The 27,852-nt window shown below is 38.2% G+C and overlaps 1 protein-coding gene and 2 long non-coding RNA genes across 6 annotated transcripts in view; 2 read left to right on the top strand and 1 right to left on the bottom strand.

Annotated features, from left to right (window-relative positions):
• Positions 1-22,108, top strand: LOC139982371 (uncharacterized). Of its 4 annotated transcripts, XM_071995127.1 has the most exons (8): positions 1-205; positions 1,927-2,024; positions 4,805-4,903; positions 5,419-5,568; positions 12,218-12,283; positions 18,803-18,892; positions 18,956-19,039; positions 19,770-22,108. In XM_071995127.1, the coding sequence occupies exons 2-8, from the start codon at positions 2,015-2,017 to the stop codon at positions 20,726-20,728; spliced, it is 1,458 nt and encodes a 485-aa protein (XP_071851228.1). In that variant the 5' UTR covers positions 1-205; positions 1,927-2,014; the 3' UTR covers positions 20,729-22,108. The 4 variants fall into 4 exon arrangements, with proteins under 4 accessions (XP_071851228.1, XP_071851224.1, XP_071851225.1 ...); XM_071995123.1 differs by having other exon boundaries at positions 18,803-19,039; XM_071995124.1 differs by having other exon boundaries at positions 1-248; positions 18,803-19,039.
• Positions 22,109-24,728: 2,620 nt separating this feature from the next.
• The window catches only part of LOC139982373 (uncharacterized), a 4,596-nt gene continuing 1,472 nt past the window's right edge, over positions 24,729-27,852 (bottom strand). Inside the window, exon 2 of the long non-coding RNA XR_011798152.1 lies at positions 24,729-26,002. This is a non-coding gene — a long non-coding RNA (uncharacterized lncRNA). The remainder of the gene's footprint in view (positions 26,003-27,852) is intronic.
• The window catches only part of LOC139982372 (uncharacterized), a 1,796-nt gene continuing 92 nt past the window's right edge, over positions 26,149-27,852 (top strand). Inside the window, exons 1-2 of the long non-coding RNA XR_011798151.1 lie at positions 26,149-26,796; positions 27,747-27,852. The exon at positions 27,747-27,852 is cut by the window's right edge and continues 92 nt beyond it. This is a non-coding gene — a long non-coding RNA (uncharacterized lncRNA). The remainder of the gene's footprint in view (positions 26,797-27,746) is intronic.

The raw sequence follows: 27,852 nt of genomic DNA, 5'->3' as shown, positions 1-27,852 counted from the left end.
GTTTCATACACTGGTTATATGTTACTGTGGTACTACTGAACATTCGAGATCTTTCTTTCTTTGTATCCTTTTTTTGCCTGAGCCGTTTTAAAGATTTTGCTGAATAATGAAATACATCAAAAGTGCTCAAAGATGATTTCAATGTCTATTCCTAGTCCACCGTAGGGCCTAGTCCACTTTCCCAGAGGAACAATTTACCAACAAAGTAAGTATCGCGCATTGTGTAGTGCCAAGGCATAGCAAAACTGGTACCAATAGTATTCCTCGTTGACTATTCTAGCGTCTGTTAATGTTACTGTACAGCGACTTGAGGAGCGGTAGCTTAGGCCGTGTGACTAGACCTAAGAGGTTTTAAGCAAATTGTTATAAACTAATGAAAAAAAGCGAATCATAGGTTTTAGCATTAATAGGGAACCTGGACATGAAAATGTAACAAAATGAGTTTCTGTAGACTTGTTCAATACGCGGTACTATAGTCAGTATTGCGAAGTTCGGCATACTGCGAAGTTCGGACACCCTAAGAAATACACGATTTCACCATGAAAACCTACAGGAGGAGCCAAATTTCACCAAAAAGTACGAAGCTACAGTCATTTTCTCTCCAAAATGACCCGTGTGCAAGAAATTACTTTCATATTTGTCAATAAAATGACGAAGATCTATGAAGTCTGTTATAATTACTGAAAGAGCAACTGCGCCACCAATTTTATCACCAGCGCCACACTGTGGGTTGCGTGTCCGAACTTCGCAATACTCTAGCAAAGAAATACCAGTTCCACAATCAGGAAGAATCTTCTTGGAAAACAACGTGAAAACAGTTTGCAGGAAAGAAAGTTTGGCCGTGTATCGTACTATAACACAATTCTCCCACCATATGAAGTATATTTTCTGGTGATTTAGACCAGAAGATTTAGTTTTGGGGTGTTTTAAGTCTTAAGTGTCCGAACTGCGAAGTCACCATGCTACTAGTACTGTAGTTCCTGGCATAGCTGTCGAATACCCCGCGTTGTTGAAACTTAACCAAAATAGGTGCTACGGGCTACGAGGTAAAACTGGATAAGTGATAGATGGCGCTAACTTATTTACGGAAACATGTGTATACTTTACTATAAAGAATGACTTCGTAGCCTGTTGGCTCGTAGCCAAATTTAGGGTTAGGGGTTGGGGTAGGGATAGGGTTAGGGTATCCGTAGCCCGTTGGATAACCCCCATTCCACAACTTCTGACTTCGTAGCCTGTTGGCTCGTAGCTGACTTCGTAGCCCGTTAGGTTTACTTAAAAACAAAGCTAGACCCAGTAGCCCGTTGGATGTCACCCCAGATCCCCACGTTCCCGTTGGATGTCACCCCACATCTTCAGGCTTTACTTTCCTTTACAGAATGACTGCGTAGCCTGTTGGTTCGTCGGCAACAGAAACAAAAACGGACCACGTACCCCGTTTTACAAGTATATGCATTGTACATTCGAAAAAAGGGAAAAAATATCAAAGTCCAATATTCTTAACAATACTATAATAGCGCCATCTACTCAAGCACAATATAAAACTGCGTTGGACGTTGTTCGTCTCCGTCAAAACCACAATCTCGGATCCAGCGGGGTATTCTGCAGCTACTCCTAGTTCCTAGATGTACTCTTTTAGATTTCGGTAACATTTGAATAGTACACTACAATAATGTGGGAAGTTGGAACTGATTTTTTTTTAAGAGCTGTTATTTTAGTTCTGCAATACTTCGCCTACTCCATATTATTCACTTGGCCTTACCAAATGACAGCAACTTGGATTTAGTGTACATATTAGGCCTAGGCTATAAAGTATAAGAGTGACAATATCTATGTAGAATGCAATATTATTGACAGCTGAGCTGAATAAATGTTTATTGGCTAAATATTCCTTTGATATCAAAGATTTTTCTTTTCTCAATATAGGCCTATATAGGTTTCAGATTGTAAAAACAAGAGAAGGATAAGCAAGAGAAAAATACATATTGTAAGAAGATTCCAGTATCCAATAACCATGATTTGGGGTGAGTTGGTAGTAAAATATTTAAAGCAAAGAGAAACATTTACTGTACAGTTTTTCATGTTTCAGGACACTTCTGATCACAAAGACTGAGAGCATTTTAGAATACGTACTACGTATGACCACCAGCCCGATTCCAAATTAACAAAGAATGCTTCAAATGGGTGTCAATTTGAGTGTTATAAACATTAATGACTATTTTTCGATGACTACACTTACATGTGAACGTATGTCACTGTATTGCCTGAGCTGAACAGATCTAGTTGTTCTGTGAAAGTGTTGTGAGACTTTCCTACACAACATGTTATTTTAAGACAAGGCAAGAAACCAGCACTTTATATTTTTTAATTGTCATCTTTATTGCCCTGAAAAGTGCTGAAACTTCAATAAATAGTATCTACATTAGACAATCAACAAGTTGTAAACAGCTTGTCATTCTCAAAAGGCAAGAAAGTCTAATTTCACTTAATTTTCATTAGCCATGCTCAAATGAAACAATCTGACAGAATTAAGCAAGACTTTACCGGCCATTTTGGAAGCATCAATACTCAATTGGTTCCCTATTTGAAACATTTTATTATCAAATTGAATATTTCTCAAAGTTTGGAAATGAAATGGAGAACTAGTCAGAACAGATCTAATAGATTAAGCAATGTTAGTAGTACCATACACTTTGGATATATAGCACTGATAAACCCTTTTTTTTTTTCTTTGTTTTAAAACACCTTGGTTTATTCTCAGAAACCTAGGGTTACTTTTGTCTTTCTCAGAATTTTTAGACCTGGATTATGGATTGGGGAATAATTTTTTTTTCAAAATGATGGAATGCATGTATCGGAATGTCAAATGGCCTTGAACTGACAATTTTGCGATGAGATACCATAAAATTTATTCCTCGTCAATATAGATGTAATATCGCAACAACACTTACATAGATCTACATAGCAATAACTACAGTAGTTGGATCCGATCCAGATGATCCAGATAAACATATAAATTATTCCCTGTCAATATAGATGTATTATCACGACAACACTTTCATAGATCTACATAACAATAACTACAGTAGTTGGATCCGGTCCGGATGATCCAGATAACAGATAAATTATTCCCTGTCAATATAGATGTATTATCACAACAACACTTACATAGATCTACATAGCAATAACTACAGTAGTTGGATCCGATCCGGATGATCCAGATAACAGATAAATTATTCCCTGTCAATATAGATGTATTATCACAACACCACTTACATAGATCTACATAGCAATAACTACAGTAGTTGGATCCGATCCGGATGATCCAGATAACAGATAAATTATTCCCTGTCAATATAGATGTAATATCACAACAACACTTACATAGATCTACATAGCAATAACTACAGTAGTTGGATCTGATCCGGATGATCCAGATAACAGATAAATTATTCCCTGTCAATATAGATGTATTATCACAACAACACTTACATAGATCTACATAGCAATAACTACAGTAGTTGGATCCGATCCTGATGATCCAGATAACAGATAAATTATTCCCTGTCAATATAGATGTATTATCACAACAACACTTACATAGATCTACATAGCAATAACTACAGTAGTTGGATCCGATCCGGATGATCCAGATAACAGACAAATTATTCCCTGTCAATATAGATGTATTATCACAACAACACTTACATAGATCTACATAGCAATAACTACAGTAGTTGGATCCGATCCGGATGATCCAGATAACAGACAAATTATTCCCTGTCAATATAGATGTAATATCGCAACAACACTTTCATAGATCTACATAGCAATAACTACAGTAGTTGGATCCGATCCAGATGATCCAGATAACCAGATAAATTATTCCCTGTCAATATAGATGTATTATCGCAACAACACTTACATAGATACATAGCAATAACTACAGTAGTTGGATCCGATCCGGATGATCCAGATAACAGATAAATTATTCTCTATCAATATAGATGTAATATCGCAACAACACTTTCATAGATCTACATAGCAATAACTACAGTAGTTGGATCCGATCCGGATGATCCAGATAACCAGATAAATTATTCCCTGTCAATATAGATGTATTATCACAACAACACTTACATAGATCTACATAGCAATAACTACAGTAGTTGGATCCGATCCGGATGATCCAGATAACCAGATAAATTATTCCCTGTCAATATAGATGTATTATCACAACAACACTTACATAGATCTACATAGCAATAACTACAGTAGTTGGATCCGATCCGGATGATCCAGATAACAGATAAATTATTCCCTGTCAATATAGATGTAATATCGCAACAACACTTACAAAGATCTACATAGCAATAACTAGTTGGATCTGATCAGGATGATCCAGATAACAGATAAATTATTCTCTATCAATATAGATGTAATATCGCAACAACACTTACAAAGATCTACATAGCAATAACTACAGTAGTTGGATCCAATCCGGATGATCCAGATAACCATATAAATTATTCCCTGTCAATATAGATGTATTATCACGACAACACTTTCATAGATCTACATAGCAATAACTACAGTAGTTGGATCCGATCCGGATGATCCAGATACAGGGGTAACAGATAAATTATTCCCTGTCAATATAGATGTAATATCGCAACAACACTTACAAAGATCTACATAGCAATAACTACAGTAGTTGGATCCGATCCAGATGATCCAGATAACAGACACAGTAATTACTAATAATCCAGGTTAAGTGTAATTATTGTTAATCCTTTTACTGTAGGTATGGTTTTAAAGCCAGGGGAAGACTGGACCATCGAGGCCCACTCTGAGGAACATCTTACCCTGGCCTCTCTGGATTGCAGACCAGGGCAAAGTAATGGTGAGTTCATCTGTGTGTACCGTTTTGGGTCAAGAAAATGATGTGACAATCAACTTTATTGCTGCTTGAGGAGATACTGTAGTTGTGTTAGAGTGGCGAGAGATTGAACGGTCAAGTTGAAGCACGCAAGGATAGCAACATGAATAATTGGTAAAATGTCTGTATTAAAGGCTTTGTGATTGTACTTAGTACTGAAGAGAATCAACTGACCATTTGTGGGGACCATATTTCAAGGAGTTTAAAGGGTTCTTGTTTGTGCTAATGTACAGTTGATCTGAGGAGAACCCAACTGACCAATTATGGAAATGTTTCATACCCCTCCCCCAACCCCATCCCCTCTCAACCCATTTTGTCTCCAAAAGATGTCGCAAGCATCACAGCTCATCTTTTGTACCCAATGTACAATACCTGTTTAAATGCATCAAAATGCTAAGAGTTTGAAAATACAGAAAGTGTTTTGCATAAATTTCCTGCCTTTTTTAAAAAAAATTTTAAATATGTTTGAAATGTTACAGAAGAGGATAACCCATGCTCTTACCTGCTCCTGAAAATGCCAAGCCGTGATCATTTGATCTGCACTCTACAGAAAGGACTTGTGCAACAACAGAACTTAGATATGGTGATCCAGAGTGGTAGTGAGGTCACATTCACAGTTGAAGGGACAGGTAAGTACTGTGGAAGGAATCAGAGTTTGTGATCTAATTCTAACCCCACCGCAGGTATATATGCCTTTCTACATTAAAGGGGTGTTCTAGTGGCTGAAAATGATTACTTAAAACAAAATGGTGGAAATTGTCAGCATCTTGAGGTTAAATCTACATCCTCATTGCAAATTGTATCTCGGCAAAGATTTTTTTTTATTGATTTTTTAATTTTTTAAAGAATGCGTCTGGCAACAGCAGAGTCAATGATGTCTTCATCGCAGTTCAGCTGGTTGTTATTTCTTTATTCTATTTTACGCTTTTTATGATATTTAAGTCGCTAATTCACAGAGGGGTAAAAAAATGTTTCGATAAAAAAAGTGTAGCAATTTGATAAGATTCTAACTGCAGTGAGCATTGAGAGCCAAGCAAACCTTTGCATGTGACTCTTTTCAAAGATGAATCTATTTTGGCTGAAAATAACTGCTTAAAACAGAAATGCTGGAAATTGTCAGCATCTTTAGGTTAGGTTAAAACTACATCCTCATAGCTTTTTTGTATGGCAAAAAATATGTTTCTTCTTTTTCTTTAAATTTTCTGATATTTTGTTAAATTGCATCTGGCAACAACAGTGTGAATGATGTCATTAAGGCAATTCAGCTGTTTTTCCATTTAGTTTCTCATTGCAATCAATACTTAACTCACTAATTCACAGAGGATGAAAAAAAATTGCAATGTTGCATATTTGCTGAATTCTTACTGCATCGAGCATAATTTAACTAGTCTACTGCCCTCTATATCAAGATGCTTTTAGTGATACAAGTTAACAAAGTCCTTAAAGTTTTTATTTTCTCCCAAACTGAAATTGTATTTCAGTTGTTGATGACAAGAATAACTTCAGCCTGATATTTACGTATGAAAGAAGCTTTGGTTCTGTAGTGTTGTACTTTACAGTCAAACTTCATCTGGGGGCGTGAGAGCTCTAACGATGAAATAATTCAAAAGCCTATGGTAACATACTGCTGTAAGTTCCTCATTGACTTACATACTAAATTGTCAAAGGAATGTGGACTTCACGTTTACGTAGTTATTTTCAGAAGGTTGCTAAATGGTACCCATCAATGGAAGCTGACAAGTTGGCCATTAATGGTACCATCAATTTTCTGTATCATGACCTGTGAGATTCTTTTCCCTATGAGAGTCTGAAGTTGTTGTCACTTGTAAACAAACCAAGTTACTCAGTACTAAACAAATTTTGATCTCGGGAGGAGGCCCAAAAGTGGTCTAAAATTGTCTCAATTGACCCAATGTTTGCACCACATGTGCTTCCTATCATGCTCTTCAACATTCAAGCCACAAAAAACATTTCTAATTAACATATCAATAAAGATGTTCTCCTGACACTTGCGCAGATTGATGGAGACTCTAAGAGGAATATGCCACCCTATAGACTCCTCCTCTCTAAGAGGAGTATGCCACCCTATAAACTCCTCCTCTCTAAGAGGAGTATGCCACCCTAAAGACTCCTCCTCTCTAAGAGGAGTATGCCACCCTATAAACTCCTCCTCTCTAAGAGGAGTATGCCACCCTATAGACACTAAGAGGAGTATGCCACCCTGTAGACTCTAAGAGGAGTATGCCACCCTATAGACGACTCCTCTCTAAGAGGAGTATGCCACCCTATAGACTCTAAGAGGAGTATGCCACCCTATAGACTCCTCCTCTCTAAGAGGAGTATGCCACCCTATAGACTCTTAGAGGAGTATGCCACCCTATAAACTCCTCCTCCCTAAGAGGAGTATGCCACCCTATAGACTCTAAGAGGAGTATGCCAGCCTATAGACTCCTCCTCTCTAAGAGGAGTATGCCACCCTATAGACTCTAAGAGGAGTATGCCACCCTATAGACTCCTCCTCTCTAAGAGGAGTATGCCACCCTATAGACTCTAAGAGGAGTATGCCACCCTATAGACTCCTCCTCTCTAAGAGGAGTATGCCACCCTATAGACTCTAAGAGGAGTATGCCACCCTATAAGCTCCTCCTCCCTAAGAGGAGTATGCCACCCTATAGACACTAAGAGGAGTATGCCACCCTGTAGACTCTAAGAGGAGTATGCCACCCTATAGACGACTCCTCTCTAAGAGGAGTATGCCACCCTATAGACTCTAAGAGGAGTATGCCACCCTATAGACTCCTCCTCTCTAAGAGGAGTATGCCACCCTATAGACTCTAAGAGGAGTATGCCACCCTATAAACTCCTCCTCCCTAAGAGGAGTATGCCACCCTATAGACTCTTAAGAGGAGTATGCCACCCTATAGACGACTCCTCTCTAAGAGGAGTATGCCACCCTATAGACTCTTAGAGGAGTATGCCACCCTATAAACTCCTCCTCCATAAGAGGAGTATGCCACCCTATAGACTCTAAGAGGAGTATGCCAGCCTATAGACTCCTCCTCTCTAAGAGGAGTATGCCACCCTATAGACTCTAAGAGGAGTATGCCACCCTATAGACTCCTCCTCTCTAAGAGGAGTATGCCACCCTATAGACTCTAAGAGGAGGATGCCACCCTATAAACACCTCTCTAAGCGGTGTATGCCACCCTATAGACTCCTCCTCTCTAAGAGGAGTATGCCAACCTATAAACTCCTCCTCTCTAAGAGGAGCATGCCACCCTATAGACTCTAAGAGGAGTATGCCACCCTATAAACACCTCCTCTCTAAGCGGTGTATGCCACCCTATAGACTCCTCCTCTCTAAGAGGAGTATGCCACCCTATAGACTCTAAGAGGAGTATGCCACCCTATAGACTCCTCCTCTCTAAGAGGAGTATGCCACCCTATAAACTCCTCCTCTCTAAGAGGAGCATGCCACCCTATAGACTCTAAGAGGAGTATGCCACCCTATAAACACCTCTCTAAGCGGTGTATGCCACCCTATAGACTCCTCCTCTCTAAGAGGAGTATGCCACCCTATAGACTCTAAGAGGAGTATGCCACCCTAAAGACTCCTCCTCTCTAAGAGGAGTATGCCACCCTATAAACTCCTCCTCTCTAAGAGGAGTATGCCACCCTATAGACTCTAAGAGGAGTATGCCACCCTATAGACTCCTCCTCTCTAAGAGGAGTATGCCACCCTATAGACTCTAAGAGGAGTATGCCACCCTATAGACTCCTCCTCTCTAAGAGGAGTATGCCACCCTATAGTCTCTAAGAGGAGTATGCCACCCTATAAACTCCTCCTCTCCTAAGAGGTGTATGCCACCCTATAGACACTAAGAGGAGTATGCCACCCTGTAGACTTTAAGAGGAGTATGCCACCCTATAGACGACTCCTCTCTAAGAGGAGTATGCCACCCTATAGACTCTAAGAGGAGTATGCCACCCTATAGACTCCTCCTCTCTAAGAGGAGTATGCCACCCTATAGACTCTAAGAGGAGTATGCCACCCTATAAACTCCTCCTCCCTAAGAGGAGTATGCCACCCTATAGACTCTTAAGAGGAGTATGCCACCCTATAGACGACTCCTCTCTAAGAGGAGTATGCCACCCTATAGACTCTTAGAGGAGTATGCCACCCTATAAACTCCTCCTCCCTAAGAGGAGTATGCCACCCTATAAACTCTAAGAGGAGTATGCCAGCCTATAGACTCCTCCTCTCTAAGAGGAGTATGCCACCCTATAGACTCTAAGAGGAGTATGCCACCCTATAGACTCCTCCTCTCTAAGAGGAGTATGCCACCCTATAGACTCTAAGAGGAGGATGCCACCCTATAGACTCCTCCTCTCTAAGAGGAGTATGCCAACCTATAAACTCCTCCTCTCTAAGAGGAGCATGCCACCCTATAGACTCTAAGAGGAGTATGCCACCCTATAAACACCTCCTCTCTAAGCGGTGTATGCCACCCTATAGACTCCTCCTCTCTAAGAGGAGTATGCCACCCTATAGACTCTAAGAGGAGTATGCCACCCTATAGACGACTCCTCTCTAAGAGGAGTATGCCACCCTATAAACTCCTCCTCTCTAAGAGGAGCATGCCACCCTATAGACTCTAAGAGGAGTATGCCACCCTATAAACACCTCTCTAAGCAGTGTATGCCACCCTATAGACTCCTCTCTAAGAGGAGTATGCCACCCTATAGACTCTAAGAGGAGTATGCCACCCTAAAGACTCCTCCTCTCTAAGAGGAGTATGCCACCCTATAAACTCCTCCTCTCTAAGAGGAGTATGCCACCCTATAGACTCTAAGAGGAGTATGCCACCCTATAGACTCCTCCTCTCTAAGAGGAGTATGCCACCCTATAGACTCCTCTCTAAGAGGAGTATGCCACCCTATAGACTCTAAGAGGAGTATGCCACCCTATAAACACCTCCTCTCTAAGCGGTGTATGCCACCCTATAGACTCCTCCTCTCTAAGAGGAGTATGCCACCCTATAGACTCTAAGAGGAGTATGCCACCCTATAGACGACTCCTCTCTAAGAGGAGTATGCCACCCTATAAACTCCTCCTCTCTAAGAGGAGCATGCCACCCTATAGACTCTAAGAGGAGTATGCCACCCTATAAACACCTCTCTAAGCGGTGTATGCCACCCTATAGACTCCTCCTCTCTAAGAGGAGTATGCCACCCTATAGACTCTAAGAGGAGTATGCCACCCTAAAGACTCCTCCTCTCTAAGAGGAGTATGCCACCCTATAAACTCCTCCTCTCTAAGAGGAGTATGCCACCCTATAGACTCTAAGAGGAGTATGCCACCCTATAGACTCCTCCTCTCTAAGAGGAGTATGCCACCCTATAGACTCCTCTCTAAGAGGAGTATGCCACCCTATAGACTCTAAGAGGAGTATGCCACCCTATAAACACCTCCTCTCTAAGCGGTGTATGCCACCCTATAGACTCCTCCTCTGTAAGAGGAGTATGCCAACCTATAAACTCCTCCTCTCTAAGAGGAGCATGCCACCCTATAGACTCTAAGAGGAGTATGCCACCCTATAAACACCTCCTCTCTAAGAGGAGTATGCCACCCTATAAACTCCTCCTCTCTAAGAGGAGTATGCCACCCTATAGACTCTAAGAGGAGTATGCCACCCTATAGACTCCTCCTCTCTAAGAGGAGTATGCCACCCTATAGACTCCTCTCTAAGAGGAGTATGCCACCCTATAAACACCTCCTCTCTAAGCGGTGTATGCCACCCTATAGACTCCTCCTCTGTAAGAGGAGTATGCCAACCTATAAACTCCTCCTCTCTAAGAGGAGCATGCCACCCTATAGACTCTAAGAGGAGTATGCCACCCTATAAACACCTCCTCTCTAAGAGGAGTATGCCACCCTATAAACTCCTCCTCTCTAAGAGGAGTATGCCACCCTATAGACTCTAAGAGGAGTATGCCACCCTATAGACTCCTCCTCTCTAAGAGGAGTATGCCACCCTATAGACTCCTCTCTAAGAGGAGTATACCACCCTATAAACACCTCCTCTCTAAGCGGTGTATGCCACCCTATAGACTCCTCCTCTCTAAGAGGAGTATGCCACCCTATAGACTCCTCCTCTCTAAGAGGAGTATGCCACCCTAAAGACTCCTCCTCCCTAAGAGGTGTATGCCACCCAATAGACTCTAAGAGGAGTATGCCCCCTATAAACTCCTCCTCCCTAAGATGAGTATGCCACCCTATAGACTCTAAGAGGAGTATGCCACCCTATAGACTCTAAGAGGAGTATGCCACCCTATAGACTCCTCCTCTCTAAGAGGAGTATGCCACCCTATAGACTCCTCCTCTCTAAGAGGAGTATGCCACCCCATAGACTCTAAGAGGAGTATGCCCCCCTATAGACTCCTCCTCTCTAAGAGGAGTATGCCACCCTATAGACTCTAAGAGGAGTGCCACCCTATAAACTCCTCCTTAAGAGGAGTATGCCACCCCATAGACTCTAAGAGGAGTATGCCACCCTATAGACTCCTACTCATGGACTCTGCTTGATTTTGATCAAACTTACAGTAAGCCATAGTCTTACACAGAGGATGAGCTGAAAGTGTTCAGGTCAAAGGTCAATTTTGGCTGAAAAGGAAATCAGGTACAAAGCCTACAGCAAATGCTTTTTCTGTGAAGTGATTCAAGATGGTCAAATTTTAATTTTTCTTAAAAAGTGGGACTTACTGACTTCTCACCAGCTATAAAATAAAAATATTTACCCGTTGGACAAAAAAAGGCCTCAGTTCGTTGGTATAGAGGATTGTCACCATTACCTACCCACTTGTAATGTGCAAAAGTTGTCAAGAAAACAATGCAATTTAGTGCTATGGTAAAGCCTTAGTAATCCTGTCATGTGAAGATCATGCTAAGTACTGTAAGTCAAGCTATTTCTGCAGTTACTATTAGCATGAAGTCTAAAGATAAATGTAGTCTCTATTACTATACGAAGATTCAACCAGTTATGACCTTCATTACTCTGGGGTACATGTGCTAAATGGGTGTTTTACTCTGTGACTTCATATTTTCACTTCAATACATGTTTGAGAAGGTTGTCAAGTTCAAAAGTTAACTTTTCAGTTTATGGGTGGTCCTACTGTAGGTACATGTCTACAGTCACATCTCTGCTTCTATAGTCTATATAGTCACATTTGTATTGATAACAATCTTTTTGTGGCTTTGTTTTTTTGTTTTTCCTTCAGGAACTGTTTATTTGACTGGTTACAACAAGAAAACAGAGCAAGAAAAAGGATTGAATTCTTCCTCAGGTATTTTAGAATGCCCCCCCCCAAGAAAAAATCTCCAAAGTTGGGATGGGGTTAAGTGGTTGGTATTGACAATGAATTTGCCAAAGTGTATCTATTTGATCCAATAATGGAACGTCTGCTCAAGTGGATAATGAGAAGCATAACTTGTATTTTTAAAACAAGCCATATTTACTATTAAAACATTTGCAAGGATATTTGTATTAAGTTCAATACATGACATCTGATTACATATATATTGGGCACTTCATATCTGTCAAATGTTACATGTATATCTAGGCCTCTTCATACATATGATTACATATATAAAGGTCACTTGATATTTGTGCCTACCAGTATGTAGGTCACTTCATATATATGTGATTATAATTATTACATAAATCTAGGTCACTTCATACTTGTGATTACTGTAGTTCACTTTTTACATGTAAAGAGTATGATAACTTGCAGCTAGGGCACTCGATATGTATCATTACACATTTCTAGGTCACTTCATACATATGATTACAAATATCTTGGTCACTTTAGATATGTGATTACTTATATATCTACAGTAGGTTACTTGGTATGTGTGATTACATCTAGGTCACTTGATATGTGATTATATATGTTTAGGTAATTTCCTATCTGATTAATTATATATAAGTCACTTCTTATATGTGATTACACATCCAGGTCACTTGATATATTAGATTACATATGTCACTTGATATTTGTGTTTACCAGTATGTAGGTTACTTCATACATGATTACAATTATTACATATGGTCACTTCATACTGTACATATTATTACTTAACAGTAGGTCACTTAATACATGCAGTATGATAACTTGCAGCTAGGGCACTCGATATGTATCATTACACATTTCTAGGTCACTTCATACATATGATTACAAATATCTTGGTCACGTTAGATATGTGATTACTTATATATCTACAGTAAATTACTTGGTATATGTGATTACATCTAGGTCACTTGATATGTGATTATATATGTTTAGGTAATTTCCTATCTGATTAATTATATATAAGTCACTTCTTATATGTGATTACACATCCAGGTCACTTGATATATTAGATTACATATGTCACTTGATATTTGTGTTTACCAGTATGTAGGTTACTTCATACATGATTACAATTATTACATATGGTCACTTCATACTGTACATATTATTACTTAACAGTAGGTCACTTAATACATGCAGTATGATAACTTGCAGCTAGGGCACTCGATATGTATCATTACACATTTCTAGGTCACTTCATACATATGATTACAAATATCTTGGTCACTTTAGATATGTGATTACTTATATATCTACAGTAGGTTACTTGGTATGTGTGATTACATCTAGGTCACTTGATATGTGATTATATATGTTTAGGTAATTTCCTATCTGATTAATTATATATAAGTCACTTCTTATATGTGATTACACATCCAGGTCACTTGATATATTAGATTACATATGTCACTTGATATTTGTGTTTACCAGTATGTAGGTTACTTCATACATGATTACAATTATTACATATGGTCACTTCATACTGTACATATTATTACTTAACAGTAGGTCACTTAATACATGCAGTATGATAACTTGCAGCTAGGGCACTCGATATGTATCATTACACATTTCTAGGTCACTTCATACATATGATTACAAATATCTTGGTCACGTTAGATATGTGATTACTTATATATCTACAGTAAATTACTTGGTATATGTGATTACATCTAGGTCACTTGATATGTGATTATATATGTTTAGGTAATTTCCTATCTGATTAATTATATATAAGTCACTTCTTATATGTGATTACACATCCAGGTCACTTGATATATTAGATTACATATGTCACTTGATATTTGTGTTTACCAGTATGTAGGTTACTTCATACATGATTACAATTATTACATATGGTCACTTCATACTGTACATATTATTACTTAACAGTAGGTCACTTAATACATGCAGTATGATAACTTGCAGCTAGGGCACTCGATATGTATCATTACACATTTCTAGGTCACTTCATACATATGATTACAAATATCTTGGTCACTTTAGATATGTGATTACTTATATATCTACAGTAGGTTACTTGGTATGTGTGATTACATCTAGGTCACTTGATATGTGATTATATATGTTTAGGTAATTTCCTATCTGATTAATTATATATAAGTCACTTCTTATATGTGATTACACATCCAGGTCACTTGATATATTAGATTACATATGTCACTTGATATTTGTGTTTACCAGTATGTAGGTTACTTCATACATGATTACAATTATTACATATGGTCACTTCATACTGTACATATTATTACTTAACAGTAGGTCACTTAATACATGCAGTATGATAACTTGCAGCTAGGGCACTCGATATGTATCATTACACATTTCTAGGTCACTTCATACATATGATTACAAATATCTTGGTCACTTTAGATATGTGATTACTTATATATCTACAGTAGGTTACTTGGTATGTGTGATTACATCTAGGTCACTTGATATGTGATTATATATGTTTAGGTAATTTCCTATCTGATTAATTATATATAAGTCACTTCTTATATGTGATTACACATCCAGGTCACTTGATATATTAGATTACATATGTCAATTGATATTTGTGTTTACCAGTATGTAGGTTACTTCATACATGATTACAATTATTACATATGGTCACTTCATACTGTACATATTATTACTTAACAGTAGGTCACTTAATACATGCAGTATGATAACTTGCAGCTAGGGCACTCGATATGTATCATTACACATTTCTAGGTCACTTCATACATATGATTACAAATATCTTGGTCACTTTAGATATGTGATTACTTATATATCTACAGTAGGTTACTTGGTATGTGTGATTACATCTAGGTCACTTGATATGTGATTATATATGTTTAGGTAATTTCCTATCTGATTAATTATATATAAGTCACTTCTTATATGTGATTACACATCCAGGTCACTTGATATATTAGATTACATATGTCAATTGATATTTGTGTTTACCAGTATGTAGGTTACTTCATACATGATTACAATTATTACATATGGTCACTTCATACTGTACATATTATTACTTAACAGTAGGTCACTTAATACATGCAGTATGATAACTTGTAGCTAGGGCACTTGATATGTATCATTACACATTTCTAGGTCACTTCATACATAAAGATTACATATATCTTGGTCGCTTGGTACAGTATAAGTATGTGATTACTTATATCTCGGTCACTTGGTAAATGTGATAACATATATATCTCTGTCACTTGATATGTGATTTCATATCTAGATTACTTGAAATGTGTGCTTACAAATATCTAGATCACTTGGTATTTGTGCTTACCAATATCTAGGACACTTATATGTCATTGCATATATCTAAGTCAATTGATTTATGTGATTACATATATCTAGGACACTTCATATATGTCATTGCATATATCTAAGTCAATTGATATATGTGATTACATATATCTAGGACACTTCATATATGTCATTGCATATATCTAAGTCAATTGATATATGTGATTACATATATCTAGGACACTTCATACGTCATTGCATATATCTAAGTCAATTGATGTGATTACATATATCTAGGACACTTCATATATGTCATTGCATATATCTAAGTCAATTGATAAATGTGATTACATATATCTAGGACACTTCATATATGTCATTGCATATATCTAAGTCAATTGATAAATGTGATTACATATATATCTAGGACACTTCATATATGTCATTGCATATATCTAAGTCAATTGATAAATGTGATTACATATATCTAGGACACTTCATTTATGTCATTGCATATATCTAAGTCAATTGATATATGTGATTACATATATCTAGGACACTTCATTTATGTCATTGCATATAGTGTTCAACCGATTAACCTAATCGGAATCGGAATCGGTACGAATATTGCATAATCGGAACATAATCGGAATCGGTAAAAATTACGTGGAATACCAGTTATTTAATACCGATTATTCAAAAACATATGGAAGGTTAAAATATCATTATTCAAAAACATATGGAAGTTGAAAATATCAACTGATGTATTAGGTTTGTTCTTTTACTACGCAATATTAAAATACGACACCCTCGATACGTCTTTCACAGTGTATACTTTCATCAATTTACGCTGCCAGGGTCGCCGATTTTGCTTCCCTCGTGGTTAGTGACTTCAAATTTCTTGGCACAGTAGGCATAGCAGCAATACCAATTTCGCGAATTAACGAATGTGCTTGACAAGGTCGGAAATAAGCGGGAGCAATGTGCTACAAAGCCCTCCTAAAGCACAATTACGAGTGTGAAATAGAAATATAAGAAAATCGCCCTCGTTATATCAGGTGTCTGTGTAAAATTAATTGTGACATGCGTTTGCTTTAGCTAGGAATTGCAGTTGCAGCGCGAATCGCGCAAACAGTTTCACATACCGCATCAAATTTGAAGCAGTGCGGTAGGGTCGCGCACAATCCCCGGGAAGTTACCGTGGAAAATTACGGCGTGCACGAAGCAATTTCAGTACCAGCGAAAATAACCTAAAATCCTCACAAATCTCCGACCACATGGTAGCCTTACTTCACACTAAGTCAACTGCATGGAAATCTAACCTTGCCATCTGTTTATTTGCTCTAGTTGTGTCGCAAATAAAAAATAAAAATATCCACGGAAACTGCAATCTTCGACCACATGTTAGCCTAACAACTAAACTAAGTCAATGAGAAATGTAGCCTAACCATCGGTTTGCAAAAAAAAAAAAAAAAAAATGCGTAGCAAACTTTCAATTTGCTGGAAATCGGCATTTGTTTGGAAGGTACTGTATGTAATATGTCTTATAGAGGGAATGTTATATTGGAGTAGTTTCTAGTTGTTATTATTTCTTTACATCAATCTGGTATTACATTTTAGAGTAATTTTAAACAAGTTACGATGGTACAATTTGCTTTTCAGTTTGATTGGCCTAAGCTTACATTTTCTAATTGAACCTGAATAGAGTTAAATAGGAAACGAATAGGTATGTTTAACTTGAAGTTCGTAACATTTCTATTTGTTCATAAACAGTATAATACTGATAATAAGTAGAAAATAATGTCGGAATGAAGGCAACATGTCATTAAAATTTACACTTTGGTAAAGATTGAAGATGGATGGTTTGTCTGAGATACTTTTTGAGATGGATATTTTGAGTAACTATTCTTAGCCCATTTCAAGCCATTAACAGGTGACATTCACGTAGAGGTGGTTAGGCCATTCGCTTAGCACAGCACTGACTAGGTAGGATGTCATATTTCCGTATTTTGGACATTTAAAAAAAAAAAACACTTTTTTTTTCTTTCCGAGAAACTCCAGAGGTAATTTGGTACATACAAAATGATACCTTAGAGCCTTGTATAACAACGAAGCAAAAGGAAACAGGGGAAAATCACAACAATTATTGTTTCTGTCAAACTTTATTGCCGATTTCGTATATACGGGATATTTTCTCATTTTCAAATAATCGGAATCGGAATCGGTACGATTATGGAAAAAATAATCGGTAATCGGTATTTTCTGTTATGCATAATCGGTTGAACACTAATTGCATATATCTAAGTCAATTGATAAATGTGATTACATATATCTAGGACACTTCATTTATGTCATTGCATATATCTAAGTCAATTGATACATGTGATTACATATATCTAGGACACTTCATATATGTCATTGCATATATCTAAGTCAATTGATATATGTGATTACATATATCTAGGACACTTCATATATGTCATTGCATATATCTAAGTCAATATACAGTATGTGATAACATATATCTAGGACACTTCATAGATATGATTACTGTAAGTCACTTTAAACAGACAATATGATAACTTAGCTAAACTAGGGCACTTGATATGTATCATTACACATTTCTAGGTCACTTCATGCATATGATTACAAATATCTAGGTCACTCAGATATGTGATTACTTATATCTAGGTTACTTCATATATGGGTCATTCCATATTAAATCACCTGATTTTGTAGTATGTTGTGGTTTGACCTCTTCTAAAAATTACTAAATTTATTATTTGCTTGGACCATCTAGATAAATTGCTCCTAAAATATTGCTTCATAATACTTGATTCTTTCAGAGGTAATAATGTCTAGTCCAAACAGTACAAAATAATGATTACAATGCTTTCCTGTAATATATTTTTTAAGTTGTGCAGCTATAAAGTTGCTATTTCATGCTGCGATTCAGCACGAGGAACGTTTTTTATGCAGACTCTTTACCAACAAACAATCAATGTGAGAGCTGTGAGGGATTTTTGCATAATTAATTAAAAGTATAAAGTTCTTATAACTTACCAAATTTCAGGGTTCTAGCATCTCTCAATATTCTTGTATGAGGTTGTAAAGTTGCTCTGATGTACAAAGATCCTTAGCAAAATAACCAGAATGTGAACTATTTCCGTCGCTTAGAAACGGAGAGCTCTGAACGAAAGGAAGATGCGGAGACTGACACAGATGGAGCAAAGCGATCCAGGGGTGTGGTGAATGGCGAGGATGCTACGCCAGAGACTGACACAGATGGAGCAAAGCGATCCAGGGGTGTGGTGAATCGCGAGGATGCTAAGTCAGCAGAGACCACTGACGGCAACGACTCTCAGAAAGAATCGGGACGTACTAATCTAAGATTCACCACTAGAGTGGTAAAGGGTAAGTGTTGATCTTTCTAAGGGGGGCGGGGGGACATAAAACCAAAACCATCATCTTTATAACGTTTACAACAGAGATCTTTGTGGTTAAAAAAAAAAAAATCTACTTCAAGCAACTTCAAACAAACTTTTGTTCCATTTGGGAGGTAACCTACTTTGTGCCTGGAAGCTGTCATTTGTGCTGTGATGTCATAGTGCCATTGGCTTCCGAGCCTTGTTTCTATCTCTTTGTTTTCCTTTTCAAACATTCAAAGTAGAATTCTAACAGGTTTAAGACTGACACCACTGCCTAATAAGATCATGTCGAGAGTTGCAACATCTTTAGATTTTTTTTTTTTACAAAAACGTGCCAGGGTTGAATTCACCCAATTTTTTGCTCAACAGGCATTGTCATCATCCTTCGGTGAGCACATGAGGCCTTACTGATGAAACATTAAACAGCTACACTGTATTGAATTCTAGTTTAGAATAAAGTGCAGTTTGGTGAAAGTCCTGCCTGTTGTGTTACGTTCAGCTAAAAGCTGGATGTGTGGAAACTGGCTCGTAGGGCTTAATATGCAATTCCTGTTGAATCTAGAAAGTGATGATATTCACATTTGTCTTTCAAATGTTGAAGAGTGGCGGATAAAATGAAGTATTTAACAATTTCCCGTGAAGGCTGTTTGGTAATTTTTAGGAAACCTTCGACTTCCCTCTTTTTAATCTTGACTCATCATTTCTTTATTGGACAGACTCAGCCTCACAGAGTAAAGGAGATTCAAATGCATTTCAGCAGGGAGACAAGGAGAACATGCCAGAGAGGGCAGCAAAACAGACAAAAGACTCAAGAAAGAGAAAACAAGAGGAAGATCGGAACAGTCAGAAAGATCTCCACAGACGAAAAAAGAAAGTCAAATCTGAAACAGAATTTTGCTGTCCAGAATGTTCAAAGACATACAAGAGCAAGAGGTCATTGAAGTTGCACTTGAGTAAGAAACACAAGCCGTCAATGGACGACCGAGGGGACGACACAAATCAGGATAGTAGTTCCCATGGTAACACAGGCATGGAAAAGCGAGACCGGAAGACAGAGGAGTCTCCTGACCGAAGATATGAGTGTCCCGATTGTAAGAAAATATTCGGGTCTTTGTTAGGTCTGAATAAACACAGGCAAAGCCACGAGGAGTTGGATTGCAGTATCTGCATGCAGGAATTTCCCACGCAGGAAGCCATGACCCTGCATAAGCGTCAGAGCCACGGTATCGTGAAGAGGTTCTCGTGCCACGCCTGTCAAAACAGATATTGGACTAAACATGAGCTGGATATGCATATGCAGCATCATACCGCAGACATACCGATAGACTGCCCTCTATGCAACCAGACCTTCAGGGATTACGTGGAATTGAAGAAGCACATGAAGACGCACGCGGGGGAATTCCCTTTCAAATGCAAGTTCTGCCACGAACAGTGCAACGATAGCCACGATCTCCATGAACATCAGCAGACGCACATCCTGGAATTGGAGCGGCCGTTCCAGTGCGCCTTCTGCGAGAGTAACTACAAATACAAGCACGACGTGAAACACCACGAGATCAAGCACGTAGGTGGAGAATCCTTCCACTGTCAGTTTTGTGGAAAGGGCTTCTACAAGAAATCAGTGAGGGGGGCTCATGAGAGAAAACACAGAGCAAGAATGCAAAAATCTTCTTAAAAAAGCTTCTTTTTTTTTTTTTTTATTGGGCAGGGCTTCCTCTCCGTTTTGGTATCTTTCAGTAGCAATGGGCATCTCACTAAAAGGATCCCATGTTTACCGAATGGAGTGCTACTTATCACGGGACGTACGTAAGTTGAAAGTCGGAGGAGGGACAGTAGGAACAGAACTAACGTTGTTGATTTGTTGCAAGGTGTTACGAAAAAAGGAAAAAAAAAACCACTTATTATCATTCCAGGTTGTATTCTATGTATAGTACGGGGAAAGTGATGCTTTAACCATCAGAGAGGCTGAATGAGAGTGGCTGGAATATTTCTAAATGTAGTATTCAGAACATTGGATTAGCTCCTCAGGATCAACAAAGAAGCTTGGATGGAAGAAAAACAAATGCATGATACCTTTTCTGGCCTCAATTGACATGTATTCAATACATCACAATGTTCAAGGACAAACTGTGTTGGAATCTTCATAGTTGTTCTGTTGTCAGGGATGTTGCTAGGGTCTTGTGATTGGGATGGGAGCTTTCAACAAGAATCGTAATTTGCTAACTGCGTGGATTCATAAAGAGGGGGTGCCATACCACAACTTCGAAATTCTCAGCAGCATTATATGAGACGGTTTTCAATTCTTTGCACCTTAAATATGCTATTGTGAGTACTTAGTTATATGCTAAGGTGCTAAACTGAATGCCAATTGGCCACTTTCAGACAATTTAATATTTGTAGTATTTGCAACTTTATTATGGGTTGTACAAGGAATCAGAAACAAGATTTTGGTTAATTCTAAGTTCGAATTTTGTCAAATCTTGTATTAATGTATGCCTTAAATTTGAAATATTAGAAATAGCATAATATTATTGACTCAGAAATCGAATTATCCTGTCAAGAGTGTGATCAGCTTAAATTGTTTTAAGACAACTGTCATGGTTTTGACCATCATTTAATTTTTCCCCAAAATTAAAAGTCCCATATCCTTTACCCTTTTAGGGGTTCATGCCTCAAAAATTGATCCCTCTTGCATTGCATCTGTTCGGTACACGTATTCGGCCTATCATGGAAAAATATTGGGCACTATGGAAGTTGAAATAATTTGCAGTTGAAAAATACACATTTTATACATTGTAAAACTACTGTAAGAATGGAGTATATGATAACTGTATTATTATTATGGCACATGCTATATGTAACTTTGCTTTGACGAGCATTTAAAGGAGCAACAAACTCAAAATATCAACATTGATCTATGTGATAGAGATAAATGTCATCTCAAACTTTTCCAAACAGATATGAAAAATCTGATTCCATTTGGGAGATATCACTGATTTGATGTTTTGTCATACACAAGGCCCAAGACTTAGTCAAATACAAAATAGGACTTCATCGTTCCACGTGTGCTTTCCTTTTTGTTGTCTGTTTTAGTTTATTGCCATTGTTCATTTTCTGTAAAGGACATGGGTTTTGCCATGGGCGCAAATTCTGGTGGGGACAGCGGGACGCGTCCCCACCAACTTTTTCAGTGGTGGGGACATGGTATACCTTGTCCCCACCAATTTGTCTTGACCAAACACTGCATTTCAAATTGAACTGTATTGAACTTTGGCGAAGTTTGATCCAGCATTGTGCAAATGACATGCAGCATTTCTCATGTTATTATATAGGCTATATCCACAGTTGTTAAATATAGGATGGAAATCGCGTTTGCGGCAGTCTATAATTGCTTCCTGGGAAAGGACCACAGACCCATGGAATACAAAAGTCTACTTGGATTATTTGTTCCCTGATTTTTCTTCTGCAGACGCTCGTGTATTTCCCTAAACTAAATTTCGAAGCCATGAAATCTAAAACTTAAGGAGGTTTGGGAGCATCATTGGGTCTAGAAAGTGCTATTTCCGGCAATCTGGGAGGTATATTTGCCAAAAACTTTCTTTTACGCTACGCGCGAACTCATAGTCGCGCTCCGCTTAGATATCAGAGAACAGACACGCGTCCCCCACCATTATCCAAGACTGATCTGCGCCCATGGGTTTTGCAAGTATATACTGAAGCTGTTAACATGAGCTAATGATTGCTTTGTTGTCAGGGTCAAAGCTAAACATTTTACCTTGCAAATATGTTAAAAAAGTGTCACAATGACGTCACAGATTTACAAAATGACGGCTCCCAGACACAAATTTTAAGGCTTGGATATCTTCCAAACGATAAAAGATTTTTTTAAGCTGTTTTAGGGAGTTGCTCTTCACAAAGATCTTAGTCTAAGTTCTTGTAAGGAGAAGGCTAATAGGAAATGGTATCTGTTGGTTAATGCTTTTAGAAAGGTAACTGGTGTCTCGATCTACGTAAAGTTCATTCAGGCTCTCAACCAACTTTCCTAGACAGTAAGGCGATCACTTCTGCAAACACATTTCTTTTTCTTGTTAAGAGTAATAACTCCCGTATTTTTTTTCGGTGAAGTAAGCCGGTCCTCATTGTAACGTGTCACATACGGTCATACACCCGTAAAAACAATCTACTTTGAAAGTCAAGTAAACTCTAGGAGTATGCATGTATTGGACACATTAACAGATGTGTATAACCATTGTAGAGTGGTAGCCTTATGCATACTGGCTACTGTATCAGACACATCCACGATATAGATGAAAACTTTGGTTGAGTTATTCAACTTTGCTGTTTTCCAAATTCATCATATAACTGATAAAACAATCTATGACGTTTCAAATAAAAATGCAAGTAGAATACAATGAACTTTCTTGTTCCTGATGTTCTCTAGCTATGTTCTTGTTTTAATATTATCTCCGGACATTTAATGTATAGCGAGGTGAGATATTGTAAATCACTACACATCAGAAATGTGAGGAAGTGTATGAGTGTGTGAGTGAACGAGCAAAAACGTGTGTCGCGGCGATCAAGTTCACACTTGGTGGGTAGGTGCCTGACCATGTAAACTCGTGCCTGCGGGATTGATGACGTCATGGGACAGAGGTCAATAAACCTAAACATTGGTGTTTAGCAATCTGTTGCTGTTGTTTGTCTTGTCCTCCCAGTATTTGTGTCCGCTCCTGGGTCTGATCCTGATCATGTCTTTGTTCTTGTCACTGTCCATTTCCTTTGTTCTCGTATTTGTGTTTGTTCATATGTCTCTTTGTTTTGGCTATGTCATTGTTCTTGTCATTGCCTGTGTCCTTGTGTTTGTCCTTTCCTTGTTATTGTATTGTGTTGTTCGTGTTCCTGTCCTAGTTCTCGCCATTGCCCTTGTTCTTGTCACTCTCTAATTCTTATCTTTGTTTTTGTTCTTGCACTGTGCCTCATTCTTGTATTGGTCTATATCCCTGTTTCTGTGCATGTCCTTACTCTGCCATTGTTCTTGTTATTGTCCTTGTTCTCATGTTCGTTTCTTTCCATTTTCTTGTTATTTCTCTTGTTTTTGTTCTTGCCCTGTGCCTCATTCTTGTATTGGTCTATATTCCTGTTTCTGTGCATGCCCTTGCTCTTGCCATTGTTCTTGTTATTGTCCATGTTCTCATGTTCGTTCCTATCCATGTTCTTGTCATTGTTCTTGTAATTGTCCTTGTACTTATACTCCTATCATTTTTCTTGATATATGTCTTTTTCTTGTCCTTTCCATTATTCTTGTACTTGCCTATGTTCCTGTTCCTAGTCGTGTTCTTGTGCTTGTCCATGTCATTGTTCTTGCCAATGTCCCTGTTCTTGTTATTTGTCTTATTCTTGTCCTTATTAAAGTCCTTATTCTTGTCCTTGTTCGTGTCCTTGGGTTTGTGTTTGTGACTGTGTTTGTGACTGTTCCTCTTTTTGTCTTTTCTTGTTTTTGTCTCTGTTCTTGTCCTTTTTTATTGCGTTTGTTCCTGTCCTTGTTCCCTGTTCCTGTCTTTGTTCCTGTCCTTATTCTTGTCCTTGTTCTTAGTTGTCCTTGTTTTTGTGTTTGTTATTGTATTTGTCTCTGTCCTTTCTTGTCCTGTTTCTTCTTCGTGTCAATTGTCTTGTTCTTGTACTGTTTTTTTTTTTTTTTTTCCGGTTATTGTCATCGGTGTCGTTATTGTTGTTCTTAGTGCTATTGTTATGGTGTTTTTTTATCGTTATTGTAATCATTTTCGTAATCTTCTGTAACATTTTTTACACTTTTAAGCAGTTAATGCCATGTAATAGTGCAAGTTTACTATGCTGATCGTAAATCGAATGGCCATATGTGTTATTATCTCGGATAACCTACATATACGTTCACAAAGTCTAAATCAGCGAAAACATGGAAGTTATACGTCTCTTTATTGCGTTCTGTTACATCTGCCTTCTAAATTTAGTCCTGACGATTGACCAGGATAATCACACACTCACCAATAGAGCTTGACCTCAGAGAACCGTCCTAGTTATTGAAGGTTAGTCTTATAGGCTATAGATAAACACCTTGGCTCACATGACGTCGCTCTCAGTGATCGACGTATTATGAGTGTTCGTTTACCATCTTGTGACATTTGCTAGTATCGCCAAAGTGGGCAACTTTAAGAAGGTGAGCCTTAGATGTAGGGCAAATGATGGAGTTCACTTTGAAGTCGAAAATCTTCCACGAAAACGACAAGTTCCACAGTTGGCAGATTTTACACCTGTTTACACGTTTTGTCCAGGCAATACAACCCTGAGAGACAGAGAGATAGATGTAATGTTTTCCTACGCCAGTTGAGTTGTTGCTATGGTTATCGAGGTCGTTAATCAAATGTGTCGTTAGCGTAAGTTAAAGTTATTGCTAAAGAACCGCGGCTTCTAGACACTATATTCAACAATGTGCCCTTGCCCATATCGCAATTCAATATCGTGAGAAGGAAAAATGTAGACGAGAAGAAGTTTACGGAATATCTCCCAGCCGTCCTGTCCCTTCTTTTCGCTTCGTATACAGGCGCGTATCCAGGGGGGGGGGCGTTGGGGGCGCGCGCCCCCCGGGTAAGAAAAAGAGGAGAGAAAAAAAAAAGAGAAGGAAAAAGGGAAAAAAGAGGGGGAAAAAGAGGAGGAGGAGGGGAAGGAAGGGAAAAGAAAAAGAAGAAAGAGAGAAAAAGGAGTAAAGGAGGGAGTAAAAGAAAAAAAGGCCAAGGGAAGAGAAAGGGGAACAGTGACATAATTACAGCGCTGATCCCTATTATATACACAGGGTAGCCAGTGACGGATCGAGGATTTCGGAAGGGGCGTGCGCCTCACCCTTCCCCTTACACCGACAACTCCATTTTTGACGTTTCCATTTTTCCTCTCTCACTAATGTATCTATATATATATACTATATGTAGGGATGTGGCTTAACTAGGGGAGGAGCTTAGAGCTCTGCATCCTGTCACGTGACCCTGTTTGCCCCTCTTTTCACCATCTCTGTCCTGCCATGCTCTCTCTCTTGTTCTTGCTCTGATTGAGTGCAGACGTGTAAGTTTCCTCTGCCTTTTAAACGTACATTTTTTTCAGTTCTGTTAAATTCCGCGGCAATTTCTGCCAGGAATGTAGGGTAAATACTTATTTTTACTTTTTATTCATGTGTTTTCTGCAAATTGACTATATTTTCTTTGGTAATAATGCAGGGAAAATCCTCTGAAAGATCGTTAATTCATCAACCTGTTAGGATAGCCTTCAGTGGGTGGTGTCAATAGGATTGGGACACACGGTATACATATGTGATTTGTGACATTAGGCTTGAAATTTATGATTTCGTCTGCATACTTGTGATTCATATTTATATCGGGCTTTTAAGATCATGGATAAATTTAATATGTCAAGGAACCATTGTTATGGAAGAGTTATCATTTTAACATTCTAAATAACGCTGCTACCGCTAGGTCAGGTTTCCCCACCGTTGCGGTATATTTAATCGTGGTTAGGCGCCCTCTGTCTCTCTCTTCTGGTGTTGACTCATTCAAAATGGCCGCGCCCTCGATAGTCAGGCTAGAGTGTGTGGGATAGCTGGATATCTAAATATTTTTAGTTGTTTTGTTCCTGAAAAGCAGAGGATTAATATTTTATTGATTATTAAAAGCTTATTGGTTATAAGCAATGGGATCTGGGATTTGAACTGTATTTTTGATGGTGCTGATCATTATTTGTTGGCTTCTATCATAAAGCTTTCGCCCAGGCTTTCCCATGCCCCAGGGCCGTTATTATACTTTGTATCCTCCTTACTTTGCCATTTTTTTTACATCCATGTTATCTAGGCTTCACTAGGATAGTCTTGAGATAGTCTTAAGATTATATATGTATTTATGGTGTATGAATTTTCCCAGTATGATGTTTTGTGACATTTTTAGGATTTCTTGTATTGTGACCTTGACACGGTCATGCTACAGTAGTTTGGTGTCTCTGTAGTATTTAGATTATGTGTTTACTGGAAGTATATTCTTCAACCCCTTTTTCTGATGTTATCGTTTTGGCTGACCTTCACTGGTTGTCCGAAGGGTAACTAAGTTGGGTTTCACAAGATGTTGCCGTATTGGCTGACCTTTACTGGTTGTCCAAGGGGTAATTTAGTTGTGTTAGTAAGATTAGTTTGTTTTCCCTCCACATATGTCATACGAATTGCCTTGTCAAATTTAGTTGGGTTATTTTGTTGTTGCCTTGCACTAGTACTCTAAATTAAGAGTGGAGATTTCATCCCTGTATCTTGGCTTGACCTTGAGCTAGGCTCAAGTATGATGTTTAGGGATCTCCATTGTATTTGGCTCTGGATCTGCCTTAACTGTGCAATCAGACCTGGATATGGGTAAATTTGCATGGAGAGAATACTCTTCAAGTGGTGTTATTTGGAGATCTGCTAAAATGTCGGGATCTAATTGTTTTTTTTTGATGTTTACTTTAAATAGTACTTCATTGAGGTTAAATTACCAAAAACAACTTTCCCTTATTGGTACAATCAACCTTGAATTACTTTAAATAGTAAGTGTGCATAAAATAACATTAATATGTATTATGTCAGGATTGTTGATTGGAATTTGATGTTGTCAGATACTGATATGTTTTCCTCTCATCTGTTATTTTTCCAGGTGCTAGAGTAAAGGTCACATTTAAGTAGTTTCCACCGCCCTTTTATGTTGATTTAAATTGCATATAAAAAGAAAGTGTAATTCATCTGTTTTTCATCTATTCATA

This window comes from Apostichopus japonicus, chromosome 16 (assembly GCF_037975245.1).
Source record: "Apostichopus japonicus isolate 1M-3 chromosome 16, ASM3797524v1, whole genome shotgun sequence".
Taxonomy (NCBI): domain Eukaryota; kingdom Metazoa; phylum Echinodermata; class Holothuroidea; order Aspidochirotida; family Stichopodidae; genus Apostichopus; species Apostichopus japonicus.
This window is presented reverse-complemented; position numbering and strand designations above follow the sequence as displayed.

Bases quoted from the DNA above. Each gene is read 5' to 3' on its own strand.
- LOC139982371 (XM_071995123.1), top strand. The intron at 5,569-12,217 runs GTAAGTACTGTG...TTTTTCCTTCAG, and splicing joins ATTCACAGTTGAAGGGACAG to GAACTGTTTATTTGACTGGT. The intron at 19,040-19,769 runs GTAAGTGTTGAT...TTTATTGGACAG, and splicing joins CACCACTAGAGTGGTAAAGG to ACTCAGCCTCACAGAGTAAA.